The 22,438-nt window shown below is 42.7% G+C and overlaps 1 protein-coding gene across 1 annotated transcript in view; it reads left to right on the top strand.

Annotated features, from left to right (window-relative positions):
* The window catches only part of LOC145343753 (endoplasmic reticulum-Golgi intermediate compartment protein 2-like), a 49,946-nt gene that overhangs the window by 7,824 nt on the left and 19,684 nt on the right, over window positions 1-22,438 (top strand). The window contains exons 2-8 of the mRNA XM_080190041.1: window positions 2,078-2,186; window positions 3,020-3,066; window positions 7,185-7,255; window positions 9,315-9,355; window positions 9,463-9,564; window positions 10,836-10,931; window positions 14,261-14,316. Of these exons, the coding sequence (XP_080046167.1) occupies window positions 3,054-3,066; window positions 7,185-7,255; window positions 9,315-9,355; window positions 9,463-9,564; window positions 10,836-10,931; window positions 14,261-14,316 (379 nt within the window). The 5' untranslated portion in view covers window positions 2,078-2,186; window positions 3,020-3,053. The remainder of the gene's footprint in view (window positions 1-2,077; window positions 2,187-3,019; window positions 3,067-7,184; window positions 7,256-9,314; window positions 9,356-9,462; window positions 9,565-10,835; window positions 10,932-14,260; window positions 14,317-22,438) is intronic.

The raw sequence follows: 22,438 nt of genomic DNA on the forward strand, positions 1-22,438 counted from the left end.
AACATAGGGAGAGATGGAATATTAAAGGGAGTAGCATCCTTGAAAATGGATAACTCACCTGGGCTGGATGAATTGTATCCCAGGCTGTTAAAAGAAGTCAGAGAAGACATAACGGAGGGTCTGACCGTCGTTTTTCTCCAAGGCGTTTTATGAAGTTAGCCTAGACTGCAAGTTCTATGATTTGATTTTGGGTGGGCATAAGCTGTTTCGGTCCAGGTATGATTTAAGTGACTGACTAGGAATCTTTAATCAAACAAAGTTTATTCAAGATCACAGTTAAAATATAATAAAAGGAATTAGTATTTTTTTACCACTTACAAAATTCAAACATGATACAGTATACTCCTAACAGTTATATATCTATGTGGTTCCAAATCAAACACCATCCCACAAACATACAATCCCTTTAGATTTAGCATAAAAGAAAGCAAGTATGCTCTCTTGATGCTAGATTTTCAGTTTTGTAAATCTGCTGTGAATTGATCCTTTGAATGTTGGATTAAATCTCTGAGGTTTCCCAGACCCAGAACTCTACAAAAAGCCTTTGGAGAGAGAGAGAACGATAGAAACACACTGCCTTCTCCCACCAAGTCCTGGCTGAAACTGAGAAAATGAAACTAAAACTGGACTTTTCTCTGAAAAATAGCTATCCTTAGCCACACGGTATAAATTGTCAATCAATCTCAAATCAAGCTCCACTCAGCAATTCCCAAAGGACCATAATACCTCAGAACACTGCATTAGACCAGATTAAAATCAGCATGATGTCCATTATACTGCTCCAGTTACAATCAGAGGACATTAATTACAGACATCATGGTGCCGATACAATGCTAGGACCTATTGAAAAACCAGCAGAGAAACACGATTAAAGTACATTTCTTAAAGGCACAGTGTCATCACACTGGGCTACATAAAGGGATATTCGGACAGATGGCCACACACACCTTGGCCAAAGAAGTGGGTTTTAAGGAGTGTCTTAAAGGGGAAGTGAGAGGTAGAGAGGCAGGAAGGTTCCAGAGCTTAGGGCCCAGGCAGCTGAAGGCATCGCCACCAATGATGAAATGATTAAAATTGGGGATGATCGAGCATCCAGAATTTAAGGAACACAGAGATCTTATAGGGTTGTGAAGCTGGAGGAGGTTACAGAGATAGGGGAGAATTGGGAACCAGAGAATAGTTTGAAAGCAAGCGTGTAAATTTTAAATTGATTTTGATTTGATTTGATTTGATTTTTATTGTCACATGTATTAGTATACAGTGAAAAGAATTGTTTCTTGTGCGCTATACAGACAGAACATGCTGTTCATTGAGAAGGAAATGAGACAGTGCAGAATGCAGTGTTTCAGTTACACCAAGGTGTAGAGAAAGATTAACTTAATGCAAGGTAAGTCCATTCAAAAGTCTGATGTTGGCAGGGAAGAAACTGTTCTTGAGTTAGTTGGAACTTGTCCTCAGACTTATGTCTCTTTTTCCTGATGGAAGAAGATGGAAGAGAGAATATCCAGGGCGTATGGGGCCCTTATTATGCTGGCAGCTTTGCCGAGGCAGCAGGAAGTGTAGACAGAGTTAATGGATGGGAGGCTTGATGTTGCTTCACCAGGAGCGAATGTAAGTCAACAAGCACAGGGATGATAGGTGAACAGGACTTGACATGAGTTAAGAAATGGCCTGGAGAGTTTTGGATGATGTCGAGTTTACGGAGAGCAGAATGTGGGGCACCGCCCAAGAGTGTATTGGAGTGATTAATTCCAGTGATAATAAAGGCATTGATGAGAGTTTCAGCATCCGATGAGCTGAGGCAGAGATGATTCCACTATTGTGAACAGTCTGGTTTAGCTTCAGACTAGACTCTGTGTCAACAACATATCAAAGTAATGATCTAATTACAGGACTGTAGCTTATCACAGGATTTACGTGAAGATGATAAAGTGCCCAGTTTATAATGTTTTCAACAGCCCTTCAATGAGATTATAATAGAAACTGGATATAAAAATAATCTAATCTTCACTATAAAGATGTAGAATCATTAATGTATCCATACGACATGGTAAGAACTTGAAATCTTTTTTTTCAGTTTCACTACTTGCCTTCACATTAATTGCCATTTTAGCAATTGGAGAATTCTTTTATTTCCAAGACAGTTGGATAAAGTACAGCTATCAAGTTGATACAAATATTTCCAGGTATGATTACCTCAGTTTACAAATGCTATCTATGGGAAGTTGTTGTTGTATGGTACAGGCATTAATTCATTCGTACCAACATCCTCTTCTTGGTTCTTAGTGTCTTTAGATTTTTAAAAATTAAATCGCAGGATGGGCTCAGAGGACTAAGCCAGCATTTATTGCCCATCCGCAATTGCCTTTGAGAAGGTGGTGGTGAGCACCTTTGAAAAGGTGGCGGTCTAGACTATGGGTATTGTTGGTGTCTAGACTATTGGCACACATCCTCCACATTGGCTACACAATAAAGTCCATGTTAAAGGAAAGCAAGGGGACATGGTGATAAAACAAACTGAGAGATTTAACTCACAAAGTCTGAAGCTTGTGGATTTGTATTTCAGTAGGAAACCCCAGGGACAGCACAGTGGCACAGTGGTTACACCGCTGCCTCACAGCACCAGGGATCTGGGTTTGATTCCTAGCTTGGGTCACTGTCTGTGCGAAGTCTGCACATTCTCCCCATGTCTGCATTCGTTTCCTCTGGATGCTCAGGTTTCCTCCCACCATCCAAAAGTTGTGCTGGTTAGGTGCATTGGTCATGCTAAATTCTCCCTCAAAGCACCCGAACAGGCGCTGGAGTGTGGCAACTAGGGGATTTTTACAGTAACTTCTTTGCAGTGTTAATGTAAACCTACTTGTGACACTAATAAGTAAACTTTAAAACTTTAAACATACAAGTTCCAGGGACACAGTGCACTGTGGTTCTTAGGATGAAGTCAATCACAAGACCCTCTGCAGAAATTAAAGTCTTCTGATGTTACAAATTTCTAAACTACTCTGTATTCTTATTTCAGTAAACTTCAAGTAAATATTGACATCACAGTGGCCATGCAATGTGACTGTAAGTATCTGGTACAGTTTCTTGAAAATTCTTCAAGAAGGACATACAGATTGCGCATAGAAGAGATTTACCAGATTAGATCTTGGGATGAGAGAATTTGGTTACAAAATTGGAGGACCTGGGGTTCTGCTTGGAGCAATGGAGATTGAGGTGAGATTTGACAGAGGTGTACAAGATACAGGCTGCTTAGATAAGGTAGCAAAGAAAAGCTATTCCCATATATTGAAGGTGTTTCTTTAAACTGACTTAACTGGGGTACTGTGTACAGTTTTGGTCTCCTTACTTGAGAAAGGATATGCTGGCACAGAGTGGGTGCAGGGAGATTCACTAGGTTGATTCCAGAGTTGAGACGGTTAACTTATGAGGAGAGACTGAGTAGGCTGGGACTGTACTCACTGGAATTTAGTCTAATGAGGGGGGATCGTATAGAAACATGTAAAATTATGAAGAGAATAGACAAAATAGAAGCAAGAAGGTTGTTTCCACTGGAACGAGAATTAGAGGGGAAAGCCTCAAAATAAGGAGGAGCAGATTTAGGACTGAGTTAAGGAAGGACTTCTTCACCCAAAGGGTTGTGAATCTGTAGAATTCCCTGCTCAGTGAAGCAGTTGAGATTTTTAAGGCAAAGATAAATTTTTGAATAGTAGGGTTATGGCAAGTGGGTAAATAAGTGGAGTGAGTCCACAAAAGCATCAGCCATGACCTTATCGAATGCTGGAACAGACTCGAGAGGCCAGATGGCCTAATCTGGCTCCTAGTCCTTATGTCCTTAAACTGACTTGATTGAAACATGTAAGATCCTGAAGGGTCTTGACAGGGTGGATGCAAAGATGATGTTTCTTCCAGTGGGAGAATCTAGAGCGAGGGGTCACTGTTTTAAAGTAAGGATCCATTGAAGATAGAGCATTTTTTTTCTCTCAAAGGGCTGTGAGGCTTCCTCAAAAGACATGGGAAGCAAAGCTGTTACATATTTTTAAGGCAAGGAGGGATAGATTATTGATAAGCAAGGCGATGAAAGATTTTTGAGGATAGGCAGGAATGTGGGGTGGAAGTTAGAATCAGAATCATGACCTTATTGAATGATGGACTAGGCTTGAGCAGCAGGCCAAATAAATGGCTTACACCCCATATTCATATGGTCATATGTTTTGGAATGTTCTGCAGTCCTGGAAGGAAATCTAGACGCATACATTATTTTGTCTGTTAAACATCTTATCGAAAAACGCGCAGTTCATAAGAGGGTGATCAAATGTTTGGTTGGTTAGTTAGTAATCCTGTGTGTGATTAGTTAATTTGTGATGACGTGAGTGGTTGGTTAGCGAATACATTCATGCGTCAGCTGTGGCTCAGCACTCTTCCCCCGAATCACAAGATTCTGGTTCAAGTCTCAATCCAAGGCTTGGAAGAGAAATCAAGGTTGACGTCCAGTGTGGTGATGAGGGAATGCTCTCATTTTCCAGGTGAGGCATTAAACCAAGGTCCCATATGCCTGCCCAGGTGAATGTGAAAGATCCCATGACACTATTTCAAAGAGCAAGGGTGTTATCCCTGGTGCCTTGGCCAGTATTTATCCCTCAGTCAACATCATAAAAACACCTTGCCACTGTCACATTGTTGTTTGCTGTGTGCAAATTAGCTGTTGTGCTTTCCACATTCCAACAGGAGTGACTACACTTCGAAATATAGTATTTAATTGGTTGTAAAGCACTTTGAGACGTCTGATAATCGTGAAAAGTGTTTTATAAATGCAAGTCTCCACTTTCAAGGAGTGATAGAATGTTGACTAGCTCTCAACACGAACTTCTACTTTGAGCTGGGGCATTGTGGATGGTGCAGAGCTGAAGCAAGGTTTTGCGCTCAGACAGGACAGAAATCATGAGCACTTTGTAACCGTGTTACAATCATGGTTTAGCTGACTTGGGTCTACATGCTTGCACCACCCCAGCCCATGATTAGGCAACAACCCCGTCCTATTCCTTACTCATTGCTTTATCTTGCTTGAATTTAGTGAAATTAGCAATTTGCATGTGCTATCTTTGGAGCTTTGACCTCATTCAAAATCGCAATACCCAGACCTGATATTTTCTGGATATATGCAAATTAATGGAAATATGGATACCATTGCTGTATGTAGAACCCAAAGCTCCATGTTGTACACCGTCTCTCTTGAATATGCATTTGCTCTGAGGATGTAGGCAACACTGGCAATCATTTCCTAGTAAGAGATCTCACAACATCAGGTTAAAGTCCAACAGATTTAGTAGGTAGCACAAACCACAAGCTTCTAGAGCACTGCCCCTTCATCAGGTGAGCGGGAGTTCAATTCACAAACGGGGCATATAAAGACACAAACTCAATTTACAAAATAATAGTTGGAATGCGAGTCTTTACAGGTAATCAAGTCTTAAAGGTACAGACAATGTGAGTGGAGAGAGGGTTAAGCACAGGTTAAAGAGATGTGTATTGTCTCCAGCCAGGACAGTTAGTGGGATTTTGCAAGCCTAGGCAAGTTGTGGGGGTTACAGATAGTATGACATGAGCACAAGGTCCCGTTGAGACTGTCCTCATGTGTGCGGAACTTGGCTATCAGTCTCTGCTCAGTGATTCTGCATTGTCGTGTGTCGTGAAGGCCATTTTGTAGAACGCTTACCTGAAGACCAGAGGCTGAATGCCTGTGAAGTTCATTACCCACCTAGAGTTGCCATGAGGGCAATATAAATTAAGCACCTAGACGGAACTGGAGTTACCTTTATTTCAGACCAGGTGGAAGATTCTCTTATCTAAAAACATCAGTGAACCTGAGACATTCGGAATTATTTTATTTGGTGCCAATTACCGGGATCAGAATTTTACCCTCCCCCACCGGGCAGGTTTTTAGTTGAGGGGGGGAGAAGGAGGGAACATGAAACTGAAGGTTCCCACCTTCCCTGGCCATGCAGCAATTTTATTTTGAAGGGAGAAGACCACCCTTGCCCCAATTGAGGCCTTTAAATGGCCAATTATTGGGTGGGAAATGAGTGTGGAAGAGGGGAGGCAACACTTTCTTTGCGATGTCAAGTGCCCCTTGCTGAAGGTCCATTGGCTTCTGAATCCTCCCACCCTAGCTTCTCCCTCAAGACCCCAATTGCCCCATTCGACTAGGGCCTTCTCTACCTTCTGCCCCCTGGGATGCCTTGAACTTACCTTGACCTCTGGTGCCTGGAATTAGTCTAAGGCCTCCTCATTGCAGCTCTTGTCGCTATGATATATTTGGCCAGCAGCTCTCTAAGGCAGGACCTCCTCCTGAGTCCTGCCTGCAGCGACTTAACTCTCACTGGAGTGTGAAATGAATCTGAGGTACTCAGAGTCAGTGGGGAACTATTTGGATGGCAGGAAGGAAACCCCTGCCATTCAAAAGATTCAGGCTCAGATCTTGTGCTGGATTGCAATTGAGTCACTAAGGTCCTTACCCAGACAGAGCCGATATTGGACTCTAGAGCCACAATCAACGTAGTTGGCTCTTAACTGTGCTCTTGACATAGCCTAATAAGACCCCTCCTTCTCAGGGCAACCAGGAATGAACACTAAACAATGGGCTTGCCAACAACACCCACATCTTGAGCATGTATGAAACCAAGTAGTTAAACCTATCCGATTGAACAGTCTTTTTCCTAGAAATGGGAAGGCTAAAGGGTGACCTGATAGAGGGCTTCAAAATTATCAAGGACTGTGAGAGAGAAGGAAGTGAAAAAGATGTTTCCACTTGTGAAAATTCAGGCTGTAAATATAAGATGGTCACTAATAAATCCAATGGCAAATTCAAGGGGAACCTTTTCACTCCAAAAGCAGTGAGAACGTTGAACTTTCTACCACATGGAGACAAAAGACATTGATGTATTTAAGGAAAAGCTAGATAAATGTGGGGCAGAAATGAATAGAAGGAATATCTGATAGGCTGAGATGATGTAAAGTTGGAGGAGGCCCATGATTAATATGAATGCTGATATAGATCAGTTATGCTGAATGACCTGACCTGTAAATGCTGCGTAATAACAGGAATTAACACAAAGGGTAAAGCAAAACTAAACAACAATGTGTGCAAGATCATTTCTATTTCTGTTGTTCTTTGTTGTCCAAAGATATTGGAGCAGACATGATTGATCAAACGGAAACCAGGGTTGGTGAGTCTGGAGACCTTCAGTATGAGCCAGTAAGCTTTAATCGACTTCAATTTTATCCCTGATGTTGATGCATGTTTGTGAGCTGACCCAGAACTTTTTTTTAAGAGAGTAGATGCAGTCAATGTACAGCGCTTGTGGGTTTAAGCATCAATCAAGTTTTTACAAGGAAGCAATTCTGAAGGTTTGTTGCCATAGTGGGTTATTGTACTGATCCATTGAGCCATTCAGTGAGTAGGATGTGCATTTGTAAACATGAATCCCACAACCCGATCCCCGTCATATTGCATTGTTGAGTATGTCTTATCTCCATGGACATGAAATCAACATAAAGGAAGATGCCTTACAGCACAGTCGCACTCCTTACAGCCAGTTATTATAATATCTTACAGCACAGAAGAAGGCCATTCAGCCCATCATGCTTGTACCTGTTCTTCAAAAGAGCTATCTAATTGGTCTCAAACTTGCTGTGCATTCCACCCCCACCCCCTTCCACACACACATGCACACACATACATACACACACACGCCGCACATACGCATACACAGATGCACATACGCATGTACAAGCACACACACATGCATGCACAGACACATGCACACACAACACACACACACACTTGCACATACACACACACACACACACACGCACTCACACAGAGTAAACTTTCCTATTTATCCATTTGCTGATGACAATGCAGAATGGATATTTAAACCTCAGGTGAACAGACAGTTGATCTTGAACAGAAAATGCTGGCAAATCTCAGCAGGTCTGACAGCATTTGTGGAGAGAGAATAGAGCCAATGTTTTCAAAGGTCATCAAGAGTCATCCTGAGTTGAAACGTCGGCTCTATTCTCTCTCCACAGTTGTTGTCAGACCTGCTGAGATTTTCCAGCATTTGCTGTTGTTGTTTCAGATTTCGGCATGTGGAGTATTTGCTTTTATGTTAGACAATCGATCTTGGCTGAGATGGTCTGCACCAAGAGCTGGCTATTCTTTAAGACTTGTACCCAGGTGGCTCACTACCCAGTGAGAGCTGCAGAGCAAATGTCCCCTTCAAATGCCCACTCCACTCTCAAAGATAGGTGTAAATACTCCGAGGGTGAGTATTAGTAAAACCCCACCAGAAACAGTCTGAAATTTGTTAGTGCACAAACTACCAATATTTTTCTCTACTGGAGTTCCCACTTGAAACCAGAACTACAAGTGACTTGAGCTGCCAGGGATCTAAACTCTAGAATACCCTCCATAAATATCTCCAATTTTCTCTCTTCCCTTAAGTCATTAGTTAAAACCTGCCTCTCTGACCAAGCTTTTGGTTACCAGTCCTAATTTCCCCTTATGTGGCTTTTTTGTCAAATTTTAGGGGAAGCAACTGCCAAATGGTATCACAAGACTATTAACCCAAAATTCAGCTAATGTTCTGGGGACCCAGGTTCGAATCCCACCACAGCAGATGATGGAATTTGAATTCAAAAAAAAATATCTGGAATTAAGGATCTACTGATGACAATGAAAATATTGTTGATTGTCGGAAAAACCCATTTGGTTCATGAATGTCCTTTGGGGAAGGAAATCTGCTGGCTTAGCTGGCCTGGCCTACAGGTGACTCCAGAGTCGCTCTGGAGTGGTTGACTCTCAACTGCCCTCTGAAATCGCCATTAGCAAGTCACTCAGTTGTATCAATCAAGAGTTACTAGGGATGGAATATAAATGCTGGCCAGCCAATGATGCCATGTCCCACAAATGAATAAAAAATAAAATTTGATAACCCACTATGGGATGTTTCGCTACATTAAATTCATTTTTGAATGCACCCCCACTGTTCCCCACTGCCTTTCTGTAGATTTCCCCCTTGGAAGCTGCTCCAAGTCTACCTTGGCCAGATCCTGCCTTATTTTACAAAACTCTGCACTTCCCAATCAAAACTTCTTTTTGCAACATGTCTATTTTTTTGTCCATAACAAGCTCAAATTGTACCATGATGTGATCACTATCACTGTAAACGATAGCTGTTGTGATTTGATCAAATCTAATTTTTCCACAACATGAAATTATGACATCCCATTCTATTTTTTTAAATATTTAGACCTACTTTGAGCTAACGGCAGAGGAGAAGGCGTGGCAAAGGTGAGTTTTGAACAGGACTTTGTACCGTCCATCATTTGGCTATTCCTATTGGAATAGAAATGTATTTCCTTCATCAAACTAAACTGAAAACTTACATTTACCTGCAGTATGATGCAAAATATTCACAGACAGCTGAACAAGGAGCATAACCTGCTGGAATCCCTCATAAAGTCATCATTTAATGGAACAGCAACAACGAAGAGTGCAAGGTAGTGAATTCACAAAGCTTAGGGTATTTCTGTAGAAACATGTAGTAGCGCTTTTGCAACTGAGTCAGGAGATTATGGGCAGGATTTTCTAGCCACATTCACCCTGAAACCAGAAAACCCCGCCCGAGGTCAACAGACATTTCCATGGTCTACTCCTCGCCTGCTCCGATTCCTCTGGTGGACGGAGTGGAAAATTTCGCCCCTATGAGTTCAAGTCCCCCTCCAGACTTGAGCTGATAGCTTAGGCTGATAGTCCAATGCAGTACGAAGGGAATGTTGCACTGTTGGATGTGCTATCTTTAAGCCCGTTTGCCCTCTGTGGTGGCTGTCTCTATTAGTGACAGAGCCTTACTGATACACACTCACTTAATTAAACACATTAGTGACACATACTCACTTAATCTCCAGTGACGCTCTTCCTTCATTCCCATTATATTTGCTGTGTTTAATTACCAAATACAATCTTTAAATAATGTTTGAAGCAGGCAGGCTGAAAAGCAACAATTCAGAGTCTGATCTTTATCAGTGAACCCCACGTCCCATGAAAAAATTGGAAGAAAAGCCAGAGCCACGCCCTTACCCCAGACACCCTGATCCCAATCCGAGACTTCCTGGTGCCTGTGACAAGCCACTTTGTCAGGAGATACCTAAAATTCATTGTATAGAATCCCCACAGTGCCGAAGAAGGCCATTCGGCCCATCAAGTTTGCACCATCTCTTACCCAGGCTTACTCTGTAATCCCACCTATTTATCCCGCTAATCTCCCTAATATATATATTTTAGGACACTTCTGGAAAATTTAGCATAGTCAATTCCTCTAACCTGCGCATTTTTGGACTGTGGCAGGAAACCAGAACACCCGGAGGAAACTGATGCAGACACAGGGAGAATGAGCGAACTCCATACAGACAGTGGCCCAAGGACAGAATTGAACCCATGTTCCCTGGCACTGTGAGGCAGCAGTACTAACCACTGTGCTAGCACACAGAACTGAAGTACATAAATAGGCCATGTGGCCTAACTAGTCTGTGCCTCCTCCCATTCTGCTCAAACTCTCCATGCCCATCCTTATGTTCTTTGCTTCCCTTGTGTATTTAGCTAGCTTGCCTATAAATGTATTGAAATTGTGATTAATTAGTCTGACAGCGCAGTGTTTAAATTGCACCTGAAGGGTTGGATTCTGCAGACTCTAATCCCTGAAGATACCATATCCACATCATGGCTTTAATCCAAATGACCTGTGAAAATGGTCTTGTCATTTTTCTTTCAGATTTGTTGACTCCGCAGATCCTCCGAACGCCTGCAGGATTCATGGTTCAATGGAACTCAACAAAGTAGCGGGGAATTTCCACATTCTGGCTGGAAAGTTAGTACGATCCTGCTCTTTATTTGCACAGCTCAGGGGCGTAAATTCAGAATGTTGTCAGAATGTGCAAATCCATCTCACAACCCATGAAGTAAACCGATTATTAATCAATTAGTGCCTGATACAGACATACCTTACTCAGAGCCTGTGCTATGTAGAATTACAGAGAATTTACAGCACAGAACAGTGGTTAGCACTGCTGCCTCACAGCGCCAGGCACTTGGGTTCGAATCCCGGCTTGGGTCACTGCCTGTCTGGAGTTTGCACATTCTCCCCATATCTGTGTGGGTTTCCTCCAAGCGGTCTGGCTTCCTCCCACTGTCTAAAGATGTGTGGGTTAGGTGGATTGGCCATGCTAAATTTCCCCTTAGTGTCAGGGGACTAGCTTGGGTAAATCATGGGTATAGAACCTGGGTGGGATTGTGGTTGGTGCAGACTTCATGTGCCAAATGGTCTCCTTCTGCATCATAGGATTCTATGATTCAGTACAACTGATCGATGCTCCATTCAATCCCCCCCCCCATCCCCCGTTCCTACCCTGCTTCACCTCAGCCTCTTCACATATCCTTCTGTTCCCTTCTCCCTCATGAATGTATCTAGCTTCCCTCTAAATACATCTATTTGCCTCAAATATTCCTTATGGTTTTAAAGTTTATTTATTAGTGTCACAAGTAACACTGCAATGAAGTTACTGTGAAAATTCCCTAGTCATCACACTCTGGTGCCTGTTTGGGTACATTGAGGGAGAATTTAGCATGGCTAACGTATCTAACCCGCACGTCTTTTAGACTGTGGGAGGAAAACAGGAGCACCCAGAGGAAACCCAACCCGAAAGGCCCCCACCCCGGAGGAAACCCACACGCAGACACATGGAGAATGTGCACAGTCACCCAAGCTGAGAATTGCACTGGGTCCCTGATACTGTGAGGCAGCAGTGTTAACCATTGTGCCACTATGCCCCTCTTACAGTTGTGGGTTCCACATTCTCATCACTCTCCGGGTAATGAAATTTATCTTGAATTTCCAGCTGAATTTATTATTGACTATCATACGTTGATGGCCTCTAGTTTTGGTCTTCCCCACACGTAGAAACGTATTCTCTGTGTCCATGTTATCAAACTTGTTCATAATTTTAAAGATCTCACTCAGGCATCTCCTCAGCCTTCACTATTTTGGAAAAAGCTGTGGCCTGCTCAATATTTCCTACAGACATAACAGGGGGTGGCACGATGGCACAGTGATTAGCATTGCTGCCTCACAGCTGCAGGGACCCGGGTTCAATTCCAGCCTCGGGTCACTGTCTGTGTGGAGTTTGCACGTTCTTCCCCAGTCTGCATGGGTTTCTCCAGTTTTATCCCACACTCCATTGGTCGATTGGCTATGGTAAATTGCCCCTTAGTGCCAGAGGGATTAGCAGGGTAAGTATATAGGGTTATAGGAATAGGGCATTGGTGGGATTGTTGTTGGTGCAGACTTGATGGGCCAAATGACCTCCTTCTGCACTGTAGGGATTCTATGATTCCATGAACCTCTCAGTTCAGGTATCACCATATTTTTAAAGATCTCTCAAAATAGGGAACCTAGGCCATCTCACCACAAGAGTCCTTCCTGCAGTACAATACTTCGGATTCCTAATTCTGGTTCAACTTGTGGAATAGATCATAGAACCCTACAGTGTAGAAAGAGGCCCTTCAGCCCATCGAGTATGCACCAAACACAATCCCACCCGGGCCCTGCCCCCATACATTATACCCACTAATCCCTCTAACCTACGCATCCCTGGATACTAAGGGGCAATTTCTTAGCATGGCCAATCAACCTAACCTGCACATCTTTGGACTGTGGGAGGAAACTGGAGTACCCAGAGGAAACCCACACAGACATGAGGAGAATGTGCAAACTCCACACAGACAGTGACCTGAGCCAGGAATTGAACCCAGGACCCTGGAGCTGTGAAGCAGCAGTGCTAACCACTGTGCTACCGTGCCACCCCTATCTTCCATCCTCTGTATCCTGAGTATCTTCCATCCTCACAACATGTCTGTGACGTGTACACAACCACAATATAGGAGGAAACACCAGCAGGGCTCATCAGTGTTCATCCTGTTCAATACAACCATGGGCACAGAAGGAGGTTATTCAAAATCATTCCAATTTCTGTTCAGCAATCCACACAGTCCCATTTCCCCATTCAAAGATCTGCAGGTTAGGTGGGCTGGTCATGCTAAATTGCCCCTTAGCGTCCCAAGATGCATAGAATATATAGGTTAGGGGAATTAATGGGGTAAATATGTGGGGTTACTGGGATAAATCTGGGTAAGAGTTGGTGCAGATTCGATGGGCCAAATGGCCTCCTGCACTGTAGTTAATCTGTGATTATAGCTTATCGGACCATTATCCCATTTTTGTTTTTTGGATCTAGTTGGTGGATGGTGAATTGTTCATTAGTGTCGGGGGATTAGCAGGGTAAATACATAGCATTATAGGGATAGGGCTTGGGTGGGATTATTGTCATTGCAGGCTTAATGGGCCAAATGGCCTTGGGATTCTATGATTCTAAACTGTGTAGGTTAAATGGGGTTAGCCAGGGTAAATGTGTAGGATTTCAGGGATAGGGCAGGGGAGAGATCTTGGGTGAGATATTCTTTCAGAGAGTCAGTGCAGACTCAATGGGCCGAATGGCCTTTCCTGTATTGTAGAGATTCTATGATTTTATGATTCTATCCCCCATGGTTTATTTCCCTCATGCACCCATCCAATTTCATTTTGAAGTCATTAATCATCTCCTCTTTGACCACACTTGCAGGCAGTGAATTCCAGGTCATTATCACATTATCACAATAATGTTCATCCTTACTTCCCCTCTGTATCTCTTCCCCAAAACCTTCAGTCAATGTCCTGTAATCTTTGTCCGATCAGGCTCCTCATGTCCCACTGATAATATAAACTCATGTGGCAATTTCCTCAACCTCTTGTGGCAATCTTCGTAGCCTCATCCAACAACTTTCCCAAATTCATGCACAGTCTGGGAATATTGTTGGGGTTGGGAGGGAGAAAGGAGCAAGGGTATCAGTAACTGGGGCAAGGGACGGCCAGGATACTCTGGTATCAGGGGAGTCTTTCTGAGTCTCCTGGCTCCAGATATATATATAAAACATAGCGGTTGCCAAAGAATGGTGAACAGTGAAGGCACCTTTCTCCAGCAGCAATAAAGGACATCCGCAAAATGATCTGACCCCATATCAGAAGGCATAAATTGTAGATTGAGGAATAACTGAGACTTACACTTACTCCTAAATTGTGTAATGATCATTCCTCTTGTTTTTCAGATCATATGACCACCCATTTGGCCATGCCCATGTACTTGTCACGAAAGATCCTCAAGGTACTTTATCTACACAGTTTGTCATTTGTTTTATTGATATTCATAGAATCCATAGCATCCCTACAGTGAACAAGGAGGCCATTTGGCCCATCGAGTCTGCGCTGAACACAATCCCACCCAGGCCTATTCCCCACATATTTGTCCTGCTAATCCCCTAACACTAGGGGCAACTTAGCATGATCAATCAAGCTAACCAGTACGTCTTTGGACTGTGGGAGGAAACCGGAGCACCAGGAGGAAACCCATGCAGACACAAGGAGAATGTGCAAACTCCATACAGATGGTGACCAAAGGCTGGAATTGAACTTGAGTCCCTGGTGCTGCAAGGCAGAAGTGCTAACACTGTGCAACCGTGCCGCCCATTTCTGTATTAACTCCATGGTGCACTGAAATCCCAACAATAGTGACCGTCCATTATATAAAAGTATTTATGTGTTATACCTAACTACTGGGTATAAACAATGGCACTCTCACCTCTGACTCAGAAAGACATAGGTCTAAACCATGCAACCGGACTTTGAGTACATAATCTAGGATAAAACAGTAGTTCAGTACTGAGAGAATGCCACACTGTCAAAGGTGTCATCCCATCTGTCCATTCAGATGCATGTAAAAATCCTCTTGGCACTATATAAAGAAGAGCTGGGGAGTCCTCCTGGTGACCTGGCCATCATTCCCCCTCCACTAATATCACCAAAAAAAATTGACTTGGCATTCATCATTCGTGAGCTCTGGGATCTCGCTGTGCACAAAACCACTTCTATGTTCATGTGCATGACACTAGTGATTCAATGTGTGCCAGGAGCCTTGAGCTGACTATAATACTAGACAAAGTACTGCACAAAGACAAATTCTTTGATTTGATTTGATTTATTATTGTCACATGTATTAGTATACAGTGTAAAGTAATGTTTCTTGCCTGCTATACAGGCAAAGCATACTGTTCATAGAGAAGGAAAAGAGAGAGTACAGAATGTAATGTTGCAGTCATAGCTAGGGTGTAGAAAAAGATCAACTTGGTGCAAGGTAGGTCCATTCAAAAGTCTGACGGCAGCAGGGAAGAAGCTGTTCTTGAGTTGCTTGGTATGTAAGTTGCTTGGTATGTACTGTCGCTTTCACAACATCAAATAAACATATTCAGGGAAGTTCCTGTAAGCTGGTTCTCTCCTGTGCTGGGGACCCTTCTACTGAGTATGAAATGACATTTGGCCCTTATCAATCAGCTAAGTAAAGACGCTGCTACAGAAATTCACCTAAGATATTAACCAAGTAACTTAATCAAAAAGTAATTTAAAGTTGTATGTTGCATTGAGTTACACTATGGTTGATGTGAAGTGAAACTATCTTGTTTCATTCACCTCTGAAGCAGTGAGGGTATCAACATGATGTAAATATCAATGTGGAGCTGGGACCAAATATCAACAAGTCAGCTGCACTCAGTTAAGCAGATTGTGAACTTAACAAATGCTACTCACTACAAACAAGTCCCAATCCCATTGAAATAACTCCACCGAGGTTGGTCTCCCTCCCTTCACCAAATTTATTTGCATAGTAAGCAACACTCAGACAGGTATTTCCTCATACAGAGTACTCATCATGTGGAATTGCCAGCATTGGACTGAGGTAGGCATAGTAAGTAGTCTCCCAGATTAAAGTCCAACAGGTTTATTTGGTAGCACTTATCATACTGAATATAAATCCCGAATGCCAGTAACCCTGACACTCCACATTACACACATTACAGACACATGCAGGGCTCTCTGATTGTCAATGAATTACTGCCTTAATCTGGGAGCTCATATTCTAAAAGGTCCACATCGTGGGCCTCATTAAGGTCTTTACATCCACAACCTCCTCCACCTGGGAGGATAACGGCAGCAAATATATGACAACACCACCAATTGCAAGTTCCTCTCCAAGCCACTCACATTCCTGACCTGGAATTACATTGCTGCCATTGTGTCAAAATCCAGAGCTCCCTTTGTAACAGCACTATGGGTGTACTTGTACAACATGGACTGTGGTGATTCAAGAAGAAGGCACCCTGCCACCTTCTCAAAGGCAATTTGGAACGGACAATAAATTTCAAGATTGATTAATTCTAAAATTTTCAGCCTTGTTATTAAATCCTTCCAAACTTCTCCCTATCTGTGTACTCTCCTCCAGCCCCACAAATCACTGAGATCCCTGCACTCCACCAAGTCTTGCTGCTTAAGAATCCTCAATTGTTGTAAGTAAATTTTTGATGACACAATAAGGAATAATTACAGTCAGATAACCTCTCAGGCCCAGAACATCTCCATTTTACAAGCCTGGAGTTCCATTTCTTCAAAAAGTAATTGGACTTGGAGATTTAGAAAAAAGAAAATGATTATTATTTTTGTTTGCGATTTTCTGTCTCTTTTATCGCTCTCTAAATCTCACAGGTGGGATTTTCCAGCTGCCTTTCAGTAAACCCTTAAACTGGAAAAGCCCGCCCAAGGTCAAAGGACCTTTCCATGGTCCACCCTTCACCTGCTATGATTCCTGTGGTGGGCAGAATGGAAAAATTTACCCCCATTTTTCTTGCCAATCTTTACTGAACTTGTTGTATGCATTTTTAATTTAATTTATCATTTATGCTTTACACTTCCCAATTACTATCCTGCGTGGCTCACTGTGGATTCTTCAATCTAACTGGTTGAAAAGCATTGCAAGCTCTTGTTCAGCTCACACATGCCTTCAAATGACCCAACACAGGGTTAGACACCAGATTTCAATTAGCTACCCACTCAAAACCCTGCAAAAGCTTTGTGTGCAGCTGTCAGTGAGGTGAATTGGCCACTGACATCATTGTGCCATTGATCATAAGATCCGCACCGTTTGCTTAACATTGGTAGCTATGTTCGAACATTGAAACCTGGAAGAAAGTTATACTGCCCACCGTGAGCAGCTGTTGCAGTCAGAGCTCTGTAGTTTGAAACTGGGATCTGCAGTACTTCTGAGTTTTGTGTAAAGAGGCAAGTCATTTCAACTTGCTTTAATTTGTTCATCCAGAATAAATAATCAAATCTTATAGGCCAATCAGTCCATCGTACCTCTTCCTTTTTGAATGAGCTGTGCATTTAATCCTGCTCCTATTTCCCCACAGCTCCACAATTCTCTTTTTCTCTTCACATTTTTACCCAATACCCTTTTGAAAGCTACTCTTGAAACTGCTTCTATCGCCCTTTAAGGCTGAGTGTTCTTGGTCATCCTAATTTGCAATGCGAAAACTGTTTCTGGTTCTTCAGCCAACTGCTGAGGAATGGGTTCCAGTAACAAGATACCAGTACTGAGAGGTGTTGAAAGAACAGTTGTATTCCTCAGAGTCGGTACAATCATCTCCAACACTCATACTTTCATCACCTTATAACGAAAAGGCCATCGGAGAATAAGATCAAAAGAAACGACTGAAAGAACAACAAAATTCTCAGAGTATCATCAACACATTCACACACACATGCAGGATAAAAGCAAGTGTCTTTCTTACGATTTGACAATATAAGGATCATTCCCACAAAATAATAGAGCACAAAAGATAGAAAGAGTGACTTCAGTGTTGTTTCATTGAAACAGACTATAGCTGGTAAAAGTTCAATGCACCCTGTTTGTTTTCTTTCCCCTTTGGTGAACCCCCCCAGTGTACGGTAAGGCTCAGCTGTTGTTTGCAACATGTACAAGTGGAATTCTTCCCAAGGCTGTGTCCTGGACTTGATAAGGCAAAGAGAGATTTGAGTTTATACAGCACCTTTCATGACCTCAGGACATCCCAAAATGTCTTCCACCCAAGGAAGCATCTTGAACAGAAGAAATTGTTGCAATGTAGGAAACAAGGCAACCAATTTGTACACAGTAAGATCCCATAAAGAGAAATATGATCGTGACATAAATAAAAGAATCAATTCTCTTTAACAATGTTGGGTTGAAGGATAAACATTAGGGAACATTCCTATGTTTTCTTTGGAAGTAGCAGTCATGGAAGCCTTTGCCTCCACCTTGGTTCATGCCTCATCCAGAATCAGCCTCCTGACTGTGTAGTGCTCCCTCAGTACTGGGAATGTCAACCAAGACTCCAAGCTCAATTCTTTGACATGAGATTCAAATATATCAAACCATCTGACTCAAGAATGGAGAGTGCTAGCACTGGACCAAGCTGGTATCAAATGTGGGCCCATGCCTTTTGTATCATTCATTCTTGCAATGTGCACATTGCTGTCTGGGTTAGCATTTATTATCCATTACTGATTTCCTTAGAGAAGTGGTGGAGCCACTTGAACTACCATAATCCTATGACTCCCACCAACTTTTACGGATGCACCATAGAAAGCATTCTTTCTAGTTGTATCACAGCTTGGTGTGGCTCCTGCTCTGTCCAAGATTGCAAGGAGCTACAAAAAGTTGTGAATGTAGCCCAATCCAACACGCAAACCAGCCTCCCATTCATTGACTCTGTTTACACTTCCTGCTGCCTCAGTAAAGCAGCCAGCATAATTAAGAACCCCGGACATTCTCTTTTCCACCTTTTTCCTTCAAGATACAAAAGTCTGAGGTCCCATACCAACTGACTTAAGAACAGCTTCTTCCCTGCTGCTGTCAGACTTTTGAGTGAAGTTACCTTACATTAAGTTGATCTTTCTCTGCACCCTAGCTATGACTGTAACACTACATTCTGCACTCTCTTGTTTCCTTCTCTATGAATGGTATGTTTTGTCTGTATAGTGTGCACGAAACAATATTTTTCCCTAAATATTAATATATGTGGCAATAATAAATCAAATCAAACAAATTAAATCAAATCACTTGGTTTAAGTAAAGTCATAGTGCTTTGTGGGAGATAGTTCCAGGATTTTGACCCAGTGATAGTCTGGTGATATATTTCCAAATCAGGATGGTGTATGGCTCAGAGCAGAACTTGGTGGTGTTCTCAAGTATCTGTTGCCCTTGTCCTTCTAAGTGATAGAGGTCTCAGGTTTGGAAGATTCTGTTGAAGAAATCTTGGGGCAATGTATTTTGAATGGTACACATTGTTGCCATTGCACACCAGTGGCAGAAAGTGAATATTTAAGGTGGTGGGTGGAATGCCCATCATGGGGCCTGTTTTGTCTTGGATAGTATAAACTGAATGCTGTTGGAGCTGCAGTCATCCAGGCAAGTGGAGAGTATTCCATCACACTTCTGACTTGTGCCTTCTAGATGATGGACAGGGTTTGAGGAGTCAGGAGGTGAGTTACTCACCACAGAATTCCCAACCTCTGACTTGTGTTTGTAGTGATAGTATTTATATGTCTTGTCCAGATAGTTTCTAATCAATGGTAACCCTCCAGGATGTTAATATTGGGGGTTTCAGCAATTGCACTGCTTTTGAATGTCAAGACGAGGTTGTTAGATTCCTCCTGGGCATTGGGAGATGATCATTGCCTAGCAATTCTGTGGTACAAATCCATTTATTGCACTTATCAGCTCAAGCCTGAATTTTGTCCAGGTTTTGCTATATGCAGACATGGATGACTTCAGTACTTGAGGAGTGGCAAATGGTGCTGAACAGAGTGCAATCATCAGCAAACATCTCACTTCTGACTGTATGTCAGAAGAAATGTGATTGATGAAGCAGGTTAAGATGGTTGGGCCTTGGAAACTATGCTGCGAAACTCCCACAGAGATGTCCTGGGGCTGAGATAATTAACCTCCAACAACCATAGTCATCTTCCTTTGTGGTAGATGTAATAAGCAGTTTTCGCCTGATTCCCGTTGACTTTGGTTTGCTAGTGCCGCCGCATTCAGTCAAATGATGTCTTGATACAAGGACAGTCATTCTCATCTCACCTATCCAGTTCAACCCTTCTCTACATTCTCTGACCAAGGTTGTAACAAGATCAGGAGTTGAGTGGCCCTGGCAGAACCCAAACTGAACATTGATGGGTAGATTATTGCTGTGTATGTGGCATGTGATAACACGGTTCACCACACTTTTCCGATGATTAAGGATTGATTGATGAGGCAGTAACTGGCCAGAATGGTGTGTCCTGGACAATTTTCCACATCATTGGGTTACCAGTAGCTGGATCAGTTTAGCTAGGGGCAGAAGATTTCAGTACTACTGCAGGAATGTTGTGAGGGCCCATAGCCTTTATTGTATCCAGTAGCTTCAGTTGTTTCCTAATATCACATGGGGTGAATGTCTGAAGATTGGCATTTACAATGCTTGGAGCCTCAAGAGGAGGCTGAGATAGAGTCATAGAGTCCCACTGTGCAGAAAGAGGCCATTCAGCCCATTGTGTCTACACCAACCACAGTCGCACCCAGGGCCTAGCCCCACAACCCCATGCATTTACCCAGCTAGTCCCGCTGACACTCAGTGGAAATTTAGCAGGGTCAATTCACTCTATCCCACACATCCTTGGAATGTGGGAGGAAACCGGAGCAGCCACAGGAAATGCTCAGTGACACAGGGAGAATATGCAAACTCCACACAGACAGTCACCCAAGCCAGGAATTGAACCCAGGTCCCTGGCACTGTGAGGCAGCAGTGCTAATCACTGTGCCACCATGCTGCCCATGATGGAAGATGGATCGTTGACACTGATGGCTGAAAATGGGGGAAAATGCTTCAATCTTGTCTTCTGTACTTACGTGATGGGTCCCACAATCATTGAGGATGGGGATATTTGTGGAGCCTCCTCCTCCAGTTGGTTGTTTAATTATCCACCACCATTCACAACTGGATATGGCAGGATTGCAGGGCTTTGATCTGATCCATTAGTTGCTGAATCGCTTAACTCTGTCTTCTGTCCACTGGAGAACTCCTTGTTCATCATTGGCTGGAGCTATGAGATTTTTTAGCATTGACCTTCGCCTCAATTTATCACGTTTTCAATATCCAGGTTTTTGGAATCATAACAAAATAAATGGAAAGTTCTCCCATCTTTGGTGGCTATCATTGATGGGGATGTAGCTAATACCACAGAGAGCTGTGACCTAATCCATGAGGACATTAATAAACTCATTACATGAATTTCAATATTGATAAGTGCAAGGTAATATAGTTTGATAGTCAGGTCGCACACTCCTTGGAACATAAGGATTCTGGATAGGCGAAGACTAAAATTGGTGACATAGGTTAATCAGGTCATTTAAAATAAACAAACAAAGGACTAGGGGCTATTATTAGGGAGATGGAACTAGAAATAAGTTATGTTAAACTTGTATTAAGCCTTATTTAGAATAGTGTGCATTGTTCTGCTCTCTGCATTACAAGAAGGGAGACATCAGAGAAGGTGCAAAAAAATAACCGAGAGGTTTTGTTGATCACATGAAACAGCACAGGTTAGGGAGAAGGTAAGGGGACAGCTGGTAGAAATCTTCAAAATTGTGCAGTTGTTCGATAGGATACAGAGAAGATGTTGTATTTGGAGGCAAGACCAGAAATAGACACCATAGATATAAGATAGGCACTAATCAATATAATAGGAACTCAGGAGAAAATTATTTACCAAAGAGTGATGGGATCATGGAACTCTTTAGCAAAGAGAGTAGTTAGTGAATAGCATAGATCAGTGCATCCCAAAACTTCTCCCAGTGTTATCCCATTATAGTGGCCAAGCCGTGCATGATCCCAGAATGAAAATTTGGGGGGTTTAGGAGTGATGGGATTGTGGGGGCGATGCTTTTCGGCTGCTGAGCAGGGGTAGTGCTTGGGCTTGTGTTGAGCGGGGGTGTGGAAAGTGTAAGGTTGAGGGTGGTAGCAATTGTTTAAACTGCAGGATTTTTTAAAAAACCCTACCTTCTCGCAGGCTCTTTTTACAGCGGCAGTTAGGCCTCAGGGGTCAGTTCACAAAGCCCGGCCTATCATTGGAAATATACACGAGGGTGTAAAAGAACTGAGCAGCTGTTAACACTCCGTCTGAGTTCCATGGCAGCCGTTGCCATCTGAGAGTTCAAGACTCCAAAAATCTCATCCTGCAAGTCCACTTGGGAGGGTGGTGACACAACCCACAGATTGGCATAGATGCATTTAAGAGGAAGCTAGATAGACACAAGAGAGGAAGGAATAGGATAGATTAACGTAATGAGATGAAGAGGGCTGGGAGGAGGCTTGTGTGCA

Source organism: Carcharhinus amblyrhynchos, chromosome 6, assembly GCF_965287045.1.
Source record: "Carcharhinus amblyrhynchos chromosome 6, sCarAmb.v2.hapA, whole genome shotgun sequence".
Lineage (NCBI taxonomy): Eukaryota > Metazoa > Chordata > Chondrichthyes > Carcharhiniformes > Carcharhinidae > Carcharhinus > Carcharhinus amblyrhynchos.